The 11,197-nt window shown below is 35.0% G+C and overlaps 1 protein-coding gene across 1 annotated transcript; it reads right to left on the bottom strand.

Moving 5' to 3' along the window:
* Positions 1 to 2,215: 2,215 nt before the first annotated feature.
* Positions 2,216 to 9,676, bottom strand: LOC105437127. Its single transcript, XM_011663395.1, has 4 exons — positions 9,569 to 9,676; positions 6,657 to 6,709; positions 5,352 to 5,678; positions 2,216 to 3,098 (listed from the first exon to the last, which is right to left on the bottom strand). Exons 1-4 carry the CDS (start codon positions 9,630 to 9,632, stop codon positions 2,745 to 2,747), a joined length of 798 nt encoding a protein of 265 aa, XP_011661697.1. The 5' UTR covers positions 9,633 to 9,676; the 3' UTR covers positions 2,216 to 2,744.
* Between the last annotated feature and the right edge of the window lie 1,521 nt (positions 9,677 to 11,197).

The raw sequence follows: 11,197 nt of genomic DNA on the forward strand, positions 1-11,197 counted from the left end.
TTGTCTGGTTTTAAAATTAATAATAATACAATATTTATATAGCGCAAAATAAACATAAGTCTTAATGTTGATCATTAAGTCGAATTTATTTGCTTATTATGTCAGTATAACAAAAATAAGGTGAATCATTAGAAGGATTTTCATAATTACAATGACAGTAGGAGCTTCACAATAAGGAACCTAGCTCCAATCCCCTTTCCACAGGGAACATAGGATTTATTGGAATAGTAGGCCATTTCGGGGTGGTGCTACCAAAACAAATGTAGGTATACTTCACATAAATAAATATTCCTACAACGTTTTACCCATAATTAATACCAATACTTTAGTATGAAATAATATCTACAATTCATGATCTATCAGAATATAAAATTAAAATGAGAGTAATCAGGCATTTTGGAGAGATATCCTTAATTCAAATGGAAACAACTATTTTCAAACCATTGTCTACAGTTTTGTTTTTATTTAAAGATTATTTACGTTTGACTTGCCCGTATTGTATGGATGTTGGGAGGGGGGGGGGGGGTTAATACCCCGTTTGAACAAATTTATGTCTACCTTCCCTGCAGGGGATTCCTACAAATGTTTGTTTAATCCAAACTATGGGTTTTAAAAAATAAGAAAATGTGTAATTACTACCACTAATGAACTTTGGGGTGCTCCCCCCCCCCCCCCCCCCCGAGGCTCCCTTTGGAGTACGTATCCCTACTTAAACAACTTTAGATGACCAGTGAGGGGAACGGACAAATAAACGCACTATCCCTTCTTGATACAATATGGTAAAAATGATTCTACTCGTACTTATTAATTCGATATAGATCATTCGTAATTCGATTTTTTTTTTTTGGTAATTGGTACTTATGGCACATTGACCAGGTTAACATTTAGTTCAAGACAAGTGAGGCAGCTCTCAGTGCACCCTTGAATATAAGGAATTAAGACACAATTACCTTGGTTACAACATAATTCACATTTCTTGATTTATGATTAAGGTATCAACGGAGGGGGGATTTCAGCGTTCTAATGATATAAACCCAAAGTAAATAGACACATCCAAAATAAATAACTAAAGGGCCTAAAACAAAATTGATTAATGTGAAGAAGAAAAAAAATATATCATAAAACCAATTAATTTAACAAATGAATTTAAATTGATCAATGAATAAACAAATTAATCAATTAATTGATAAAAATACATGATTACATGAAATAATCAATACACAAATAAATAAATTAAAAAAATGATTTACTAAAAGACGAATTGCTAATGGGGAATTATTGATAAACGTTAAATTTAAACTTTAATTGATTTGTGAGAGAAAAAAATGTTACAAATACACATGCGGAAACAAAATAGTATTCAAAATGTTTGCACCTTAAAGATAGTGTCAGCCATTTTTAAATGTACAAAGGAAAACATTCGGTTTCCATTAATTGATGTACAAAATCTCGTAAGCAGCAAATAGGCTGTGCCACGGAAAAAATACCTTCAGTGTCTTTGAGAGTATTCGCGTCAAGGGGATTTTATGATCATGAATTTTGCTTATGGAGCAAGTGTTGCAAAGTGCAGTTCATTACATAGGACATGTTATTCATACCCGGTAACTTTCCCATGAGAACCAATGCTTTAGATAGGTGTCCTTGAATCTGTTAATGTAATAATAATAATACACAACATGTATTAGTCGCTTAATACGGGTGTCTCTAAGCGCACCATTGTCTGACTAAAAAAATTATTTACCAAAATTTATAGTAAGCACACAAATTATAAATCATCAGAGACGCCGTGGTCTCTTGGACTATTGATCCTAAGGTATCAGATTCGCATCTATACCTGGGGACCAACATCATGTTGACAGATATTAATTTACATTTGCCACTCTCAACCCATGGGTATCCGTAAGGGGAGAATGCCTGAGCACCTTTTAAGAATAGCTCTGCTACATTCTGAATAATGATAACATTGAACAGCGCCTATTAGTATAATATTATATAACTGACAATAATTTATTTCTAGTTATCATTAGCAATTGTACTGCTACTACTTATAATAATACCACTACCACTGCCACTGCCACTACCACTATCACTTCCAAAACTACCACTACCACTAGTACTGCTACTGCTGCTGCTGTTAATGGTAATTACCCTAAACCCCACGTCGTTGAAAATTACCTAGGAAGGAAATACTGAATGAGCAAGATAGAGTTTTGTCTAAATACATCAGAGAAAATTAGCAACCATGCATATTCATGAATTATAATGGTAATAGTGAGCTTCAGTTAAGCTATTATACTGGCATTAGTAACGCTTCATGCAAACAGGCGAATATACATGTATTATTCTGCTTGATAAAAGCGGTGATGACGTAAAACTTTCGTAGAGGGCAGTGTGTTTCTTTCTACCGAAGAGCCATCTATACACAGAGCTTGGCCAACCCGGTTGGGGTTGGACACAACATAGCGACTACTGCTTTGTTGGGCAAGCACAAAACAAAAGAATATACGCCATGTTGTGACCCATGTATATAGATGGCTCTGGTCTACCGAATTCAGAGTCATGAACATGAACAACAGACAGTAAATTAATGCATTTCAATAAATATATGACCACTTCTAGCATAAGCCGATTATCCATGCAAGATATATAAAGATATATTCCAAACTAGATATAACAACTCCAACTGTATTTTTAAAAAAATTCCATAACATCATAAACAAATGAAATTGTTCCAAAGGAAATCTCTAAGCCCCATCGGACGCTTCTTCGGTCATGCCGTCTCCGGGCTTGCCTTTGACTGCGCATGCGCAACAGGTAGCAAGCGCAATATGCCTCCATCCGAACTCGGTGTCCCCTCTGACCTTTGCCCAGGCTATGACCCAGGACTTGAGGGTGGTGCACTTGGAGAGGCGATCTGCCGTAGCGGTCGAAGGCGTGGGGTACCCGTAGCAGGCGCCGCCATTGTGCAAACACGTGGTTTGAAAGAAGAACTGTCCCCGGCTGACCTCCACGAATTCATTCTCCACCGTGATGCCGTCGTTGACCTGGACCCAGCCGCTGCTGGCTGCACAAGCTCTAACGTAATCGCTCTCTTGTCGCTGGGAAAATGCAGGAAAAGAAAATGAGCCAGACGAAATTACAAAACAGTAAGAAATAATGGTGAATAGACCATTTTCGTAATGTGATCCAATTTAATGCATAACTCATTAAAGGGACTTAGTAACATTGTTCAGATGAGAGAAAGTGGTGCTAAGGTAGTGACCTCAAAGCATGATGTACAATTAAAGATATCCCGAAAGTTTGAGTGAAAACGAACCATTATTAACGATAAAAATTGGAGAAAACTGATCTGATCGATTCCTTAAATCTCCCAACTATATTATTACAATTTAATTACATTTTAGGTGAGTGTAAATCGTCACAAAACAAGGAATCGGCTCTATATACCATTATATATACCAATATACCCTTCCAGACATTTAAGTGTTGACAGATTTGTTATAATCTGTTTTACTATTACTCATTTTCAAGGGAAAACGGTTGGGAAAATTCAAAAATGGTTTGGAGAATTTACTGTTAATCACTGTTAGAAGGTGTTTTGCTTGTTAAAGGGTTAGTACAGTAGAAGGAATATAATAAATAACATTTCATACACAAATTACACAATTTTTTCATCAACCTTCGAAAATGTTACCGAGTCACTTTAAGTGCCATGTAACAATTTGTGTATTCACCTGTTACAAATAAACTAGTTTCAATAGCCGGAATGCAAATTGCATACATTAACTGTTGCTACTTAGGATAAACATTAGGGACTTTCAGATTCGCACGTAGAGAATGGGGATTGTTACGATCGACGTCCTTTTAATGCACTGCCTTGAATAGACGTCACACGTATCAGTCCACGCAAATCTAAAAGTTCCTATTATGGCTTGTCCTACGACGCACGAAAAACCTTTAACAGGTTGATTTCAGTCGCATCTTCACAAAAAGAGGAACAATCAATGATCTTACGATGAACGCTCTTGGACGTTCGGATCCTCTGTAATTTTTCATGGTTCTGAGGTCATCTCAAATCCACTGTTGCCCAAACACTGTGAGTAAATTTTGATAACGCCTTTTCATTAAATAATGATGGTGACAGTAATTATGATCTGTTCTTGATATATAGACTTGACATCTTCTCAGAATTCTATTGATCAATCTAAAGAGCCGTAGAGATTGCTCTCAATGAGGGAATATAAATTGTATCTATCAATAAAGAACCATATTGTTAAAATAATTTCATGAAATGACTAATAACAAATTATTATTATTGAAAGTAAGCTAATATAATATCATAACTTGGGTTAAAAGTAGTACAGGCGAATTAGAAAGTGATTTCAAATTTATCAAGCACTCTTCCCAGTGAAGGACATTTTTTTTTCGGACACCGAAAGGTTGGATGTCACCCATGTAATAATATGGATCATCGTAAGTGATTACCTAAGAAAAGGCATCAAAGAATCGTTACCCTGACCATTAAATACCTATTGAAATCGTCTATTAAGGCGTTTATTGTAAACACGAACCAGACAAATTGACGTTTTTGGCTAATAAACACAAGCCCATTACACCAACACCCTCATCTCTAATTATATTCTCTGCTGACAAGCAGAAAGGCATCTGTATGAAAATTGTCGTGGTATATTGGTTCATTCGATTGACTCTCAATCCAAAGATTAAGGGTTCAGATCCCTGCCCGGCACTCGTGTCCTTTGACAAGCCAGACAATTATCCATATACATCAGTTATTAATTTGCTAATCTCCACCCACGTGTAAATGAGTACCTTGCAACTGCTGGGGTAACAATAATTGCAAGGCTCTAAGAAAAAAGAACAGTGAAGCTCACGAGGCTTCCCTGTGTAAACATTAACTTATTAGTAGTATTTAAAAAGATATGAACAAAATTGCACAGAATATTAGGAGCGAATCGAATTTCGGTTAGGTCATTTAATTGACTTCACTTAATTATGCCAGAAACATAGTAACGAACTTGGTAGTCAGTTGGAAGACACCCTTGTCAGACAAATTCAATGACTTTATTTTTGCTTCTGCCATAATCAAAGAACGTAAATCAAATGACGTAATAACCGAAACACTAATCGCCTTCTGTAAAATCAAAGGCAATATCAGTAGCTTTGTGCATCCTTATTTAAGTGTACGACCATGACAACAATATATGAAATTGATTTGTGAAAGTCTTTCTGATCGAGTACGTGTTAACGACCTTCGTGCCCTCAATAGACGATCATTTTCTTTTAACAAATTATTTCCCAAATTGACGAGCGTGTACTCCATTATAACGTACCTTAATGACTTTGAGAAAACGTTCCTCTTCCGTCACCTCAATTATATTCTCTTCACTGATGTTCGGAATATGAGTTGGCATGACCCGGGAAAACGCAATACGTCTCAGGTTAGCTTCACTCATTGCCGGCATCTCTAAGATGTCATAGATAGTCATTCCATCCGGTAGGTGGCGCTCTTCGGGTGGGATGTCGAGAATGTCGTGGAAAGGTTGTGGAAGAGTTGCTCTGATCTCGTGATTACTGGCATTGAGCTCATCGTGAATTTGCGATTCGGAGAGTCCGAATAGACTTTGTAAGGGGTTCGAAATAGCTTCGCCTTCAATACGCTGGTTTCATGGATATTAGAGAAAATATGACAATAAAATTGAAATTGTATTTAATGCTCATTGCTATCTTTACCTCATCCTAGTATATGACCTAGTATAATATTCTATTGAATGATGAGAAAGGGAATAAGGCATTTCCATCAAACAATGAGTTTATAGGAAACTATATGATTATTGAGATAAGAAACTACTCTTATGAAAAATTCCATGAAAGTAAGATCAGTTTCGAAGAAACATAAAAAAGTAGCTCCGATCAAGATGCGAATGAGTTCATCATGCGATGTATCCGTGCACGAGTTAAGGATGTATGCATCTATATATCATAGGATGCATTATAAGCAGGCTCAACAAAGGCTGCTAGGTCCTATCATAAAGTAATGAAAACATGCATCATCTGGTTTATTCAACGAAACCCTAGTTCCTTGGTATTGCAAAAAAGAAAAAAAATATCCACGTTAATATTCTTTCGTAACACTTACAAATATCTTTTTTGTTGTTACTCAATCTGAATTTTGTCAGCAATTTTTCTTAAGCAAAACTTATTTAGAAAAAGTATGAAGTAAATTGTGGGGGAAAATTAATCATTAATGGGTTTGGACTAGCAATACAATTATTATATAATGAAACTCTGATTAAAATCCGATATGTAATGGTGGAAAGGAAGTTATGCCAACAATTGTCGCCACAGTGATATTGAAAATTCGTCCAAGAAGTAGAAATATGTTGGAATATATTGATCATTCTTGTGCTCACTATTTTACAAATGTTGCCTTTTATTGAATTTGAAAAACCTTCTGTGCAACTCTTCTGCAATTTTGAAATCCTTTTTTAATTTTTCCTTTTTATTGAGTTTGCAAACCTTCTGTGCAATTCTTCTACAATTTCGAAATCTTTATTAAATTACGCTATTACTCACGAAACACACATTTTAGATTAATTAAATAAAAGAGGCAGATTTAAAAAAAAAAATTGACTTACCTTTAAAAATCGAAGACGGGTTTCGTAGGAGGCTAATGCTGGTGTTCTGAGAACTATATAAATGAATATTTTAAAAGGATACCATAACAGGTATGTAGTGACTAAACAAGATAATAAACGGGAACAATTAGAGTTTTAAGCAAAACAAAACAAAGATACAGAGTATCAAATTAACCAACAAAAAAAAAGAATTATAAAAATTCTGCTTTTGAAAGAAAGATTATTTTCATTTACTAGCGAGACATGATTCATGATAATTATGTTGTTGTCCTTGTGTAGTCTTCCATAAAAGTCCCTCATGACAAATATTGTTAGGGATACAAAATTTAACATTTATCAGATGTGCGGGGTATAGGCATGTTGGGGAGCATTTAACCAAAATTGCTCAACTTAACAAATTAAATATTATCTGATTTTGTGTTTGTTTACCTGCTGTTAAATTAGATCCTATCAAATATTACGTTTTACGTTTGATTTAATATTTGTTGTTATTATGTTTGAAACATGTTAAACCTGCTAGAAATGATGTGGGGGAGTGGGAGCAGGTGTCGAGAAAAGGGAAGATTACTTCAAAACAAGGTAAGATTTGATCACACAAACGAAGACAGTGATTCTCAGCTAGCACATTTATTTCTGCTACTATACGAAAGTAGATAATCCTTGCGTCATCTGCGCTAATGCGTTCTGCATAATCAAAATATGTATCTTAATATCTTTAGTGAGCTAGAAATCATTATCTTCATCATGAATAATGTAAACCAATTCGTCAAAATTATTCATTATGGACTTTCTATTCATTTTTGTTTTATTATGTTCATTCCTTATTTAAAAAAAACAGATAGATAACGTGGATTGCAATTCCTAATTGCAAGATTATGGAACAAAATATAAAGATAGTTATTTGTTAATGCTCCTTCAATTCCTTTGAGCTTTCCATTATCATAGTTAAATTTAAACAGACCGGACATGATGGCTCAGTGGATAGAGCGCCCGCTTCATGAACGGGAGGTCGTGGGTTCGAACCCCGGCCGAGTCATACCAAAGACTCATAACAATGGGACCTTCTGCCTTCTAGCTAGGCAGGCGTTCAGCATATTAGATTGGAGAAGGGCAGTAATAACATATTATGTTATGCAGGGCCCGCTGGGAGAACAGTTTCATAACTGAAGTGGCTACCCTGGGTAAATAAAACGTTATTATTATTATTATATTATATTATTATATTATTATTATTATATTATTATATTATTATATTATTATTATTATATTATATTATATCATATTATTATTATATTTATTATTATTATGTTATAGATTATTATTTGAACATAGCTGCGACTTTAGCGGTAGGTTTCAATATGTCACAATTCAAAATTTGACGGCCATTAAAGATTGCAAATAGTGTGGATACATCGGTTGAACTTGAATGAGCATTAAACAAATACAAAAGGAAAGCTTATATTTAAAATAACATCAGAATCTTATTTAAACGATCCACAATCATGTTTCCTCACACAACAAAGGATATGCTTTTGCTGCATTCCTTTAAGAAATGTAATACCTGTTCTGCAAAACTGAAGTTGTACATTTGTCCAATACATTTTGTATCATGCATTACCGCTAATATCTTATATTAAGAATATCTGATCATTGCATCCAACTGATAGACGAGCAAAAGCTGAGATTTACTAAAAGAAACATAGAACATACACATTCTTGTATCGGAGAGCAGATATATATTTCTCCTATGTGGTGAATTATATGATGTGATTAAAGGGACTTTGTAACATTGTTCAGATGAGAGATAGTGGTGCTAAGGTAGTGACTTCAATGCTAGATGTACAATTAAAGATAACCTGAAAATTCGAGTGAAAACGGATCATTATTCATGGTACACATTGGGAAAAACTGATCTGATCGATTCCTTAATTCTCCCAACTATATTATTCTACTTCTATTCTGCTACTTGTCAAAGCCTGTTCAGCATCAAGACAAGGACAATTTAATTACATTTTAGGAGAATGTAAATCGTCACAAAGCAATAAAATGGCTCTACATTCCATTCTAGACAGTTAAGTGTTGACAGATTTTTATAGCCTGTTTTATGTATTTTTCTCATGGAAAAACGGTTGGGAAAATTCAAAAATGGTTGGGAGAATTTACTGTTAATTACTGTTAGAGGGTGCCTCACATCGACGCCTTCAAAGAAAACCATAGATATCTTTGTGGTTTGAGAATTTGTTCAGGATTTTTTTGCATGTCAGAGGGTTAGTATAGTAGAAGGAATATAGTAAGTAACATTTTATACAAAAATTAAGCAATTTTTTTATCAACCTTCCACAATGTTACCGAGTCACTTTAAAGCGTATCTCTCTATATACAATAACAAGAACATATTAGTTAATAAAAGCTTATTGTTTTGCACTCATCAGCGTGGTCAGAGTAAACAAGTAGAACGCAGAAAGGAATAGAAATTCGAAATCGGACAGCACATATCTAATGAGTTCAGGGCAAAAAGGTATAATATGTGGTCATTTATTGATACTCTTGGATTACGTAACAATACTTATATGTGGTTATATAGCGTCTAACACTTACTTTATCAGAGTTCTCTAAGCGCTCTATAAAAATGCCGCATAATTACCATGGCTTTAGCAGAGCAGCTGTTATGAGCTCTGCGTTTGAAGAAATAAATTCCTACCAGATCCCCATTTTCTTCACCTGGGTGGAGTGCATCACAATGCGGATGAATTTCTTGCTGAAGGACATTAACGTCCTGGAGAGGGATTCGAACTCACGACCTTAAGATTGAAGGACGAGAGTCTGAACCACTACACCATGACACTTCCACTTACGTAATACCAATCAACTTGTTTTCAATAATACAAATATAGGTATTAAAGCTAACTCACCAGTGGCCAATGAAAAAGCCATTAAGATGTAGCGCGTATGGCCCATCTGAGGCGTCAATACCATCTGCACCGATGTTAAGCAAGAGGACACATACAAAGCAAACAATAGGTCTGATAGAAACCAAAGATAACAAACAAATGGGAGAGTGGGCTCCATTTGTGCCACTTTTATACTATATCTTTAGGTTATGGTAAACATCTTGTAAGCAGAGCAGCCTTCAACTTTATCTCTCGTTCTGTCTTTTTTCTCCTGATATAGTTAGTTATGAAAATGTGGCTAGTAGCTTGGTGATTGAAAGGGCGGGGTTAATATTTGGTTATCGAGTCTGATTGAATGGCATCCGCAGGTGTCATACAAAGACAGATTGCCATGTGTCCATTTACTTAGTTTGGGTCTAGTGACGATTTCGATCTATCCGTTGTTAACATAAGAAGTGAGATTTGAGATTATGCAAAGAATTTCAATCATCAAAGAACAAAGGGAAATGATAGATATGAAACCTTGGCCATGTCATAATTACAAGCGTTTGATATGTATCCCTGAATGCCCGAAGCAAGTTCATCTTCTTTTTCTCCATCATTTCTAGAGATAGTTCTTCAAAACGGTATCATTCTATATGGCATTTGTAATCTAAATTTTAGATTTTAGAATTTGAAAGAGAGTAGAGAGACAGTGGTGTGAAGAGTATTTGTTTGCTTCGGAAAACGCCCCCGCGAAAGAACGTTCTACTTTCGGTAGCAAGAATGAGAACTGACATATTATATAACTAGTTATCATCTACAGAAGGTGGTGTTTGTACTACAAGGATTTTGCACCTTTTTTCATCAGAGCGATGCACCCTTATTGCGTCCAAGATGTATTAAATAGAAGGTTTAGTTCTACTGAAGGTTATATTAATACTCATATAAAGTTGTTATAATTTTTAATAAAACCAATGCTAATATTAATAGTAATGAAATGAAGATAAAACTGAGAATTAAAGTGAAAATATTGATGCTGTTCTTCCGTAGGGCCGTGCAATCGGTGCAATTCCAGGTAAGTATTTACACCTTGGTGAAGAGTTACGTAATGTCTTGTCAAAGGCCATTAGTGCCGTGCGGAAATTCGATCCCTCAACCCTCGGATTAAGAATCAAGTAAACATGATACCTTAGCTGTCTCATCACTGATTATTTTGTACATTCTTATTATGAGGAGTGTCAAAATAACATTGACCTACACAGAAGAAAAAGAAGATGAAGAAGCAAAAGAAGGGGAAATATCAGAATAAAAATAAATGGCTGTTACTTGAATCAACAGACTATCATCTGTCCCAGGTTATTTCCGTTTCCTTGAAAAAGGAATATCTGTCAACAAACAAACATGGGAAGAAAATAAACAGGGTGTTGTATCATGTGTCCATACGAGGGTAAAAACAAGTTCTTACGTTACTATTTTTATCCTGGTATTTTGATGTGTTTTCATGTAAACAAAGTCACTGAAACCCATTTTTCTAAAAACAGTTTTTTTTAAAGGAAAAGAAAAGACCGTTTTCGGTGATGTGAATATTTGTAGGGTGCGGTCAAGTACTTCGAAAACAAGATCTTTATGTCCTGGGTTTGGACTAAAATAGCTGAAACTTTAATTACC

The sequence above is a fragment of the Strongylocentrotus purpuratus genome, unplaced genomic scaffold (genome assembly GCF_000002235.5).
Source record: "Strongylocentrotus purpuratus isolate Spur 01 unplaced genomic scaffold, Spur_5.0 spur5_scaffold_17, whole genome shotgun sequence".
Lineage (NCBI taxonomy): Eukaryota > Metazoa > Echinodermata > Echinoidea > Camarodonta > Strongylocentrotidae > Strongylocentrotus > Strongylocentrotus purpuratus.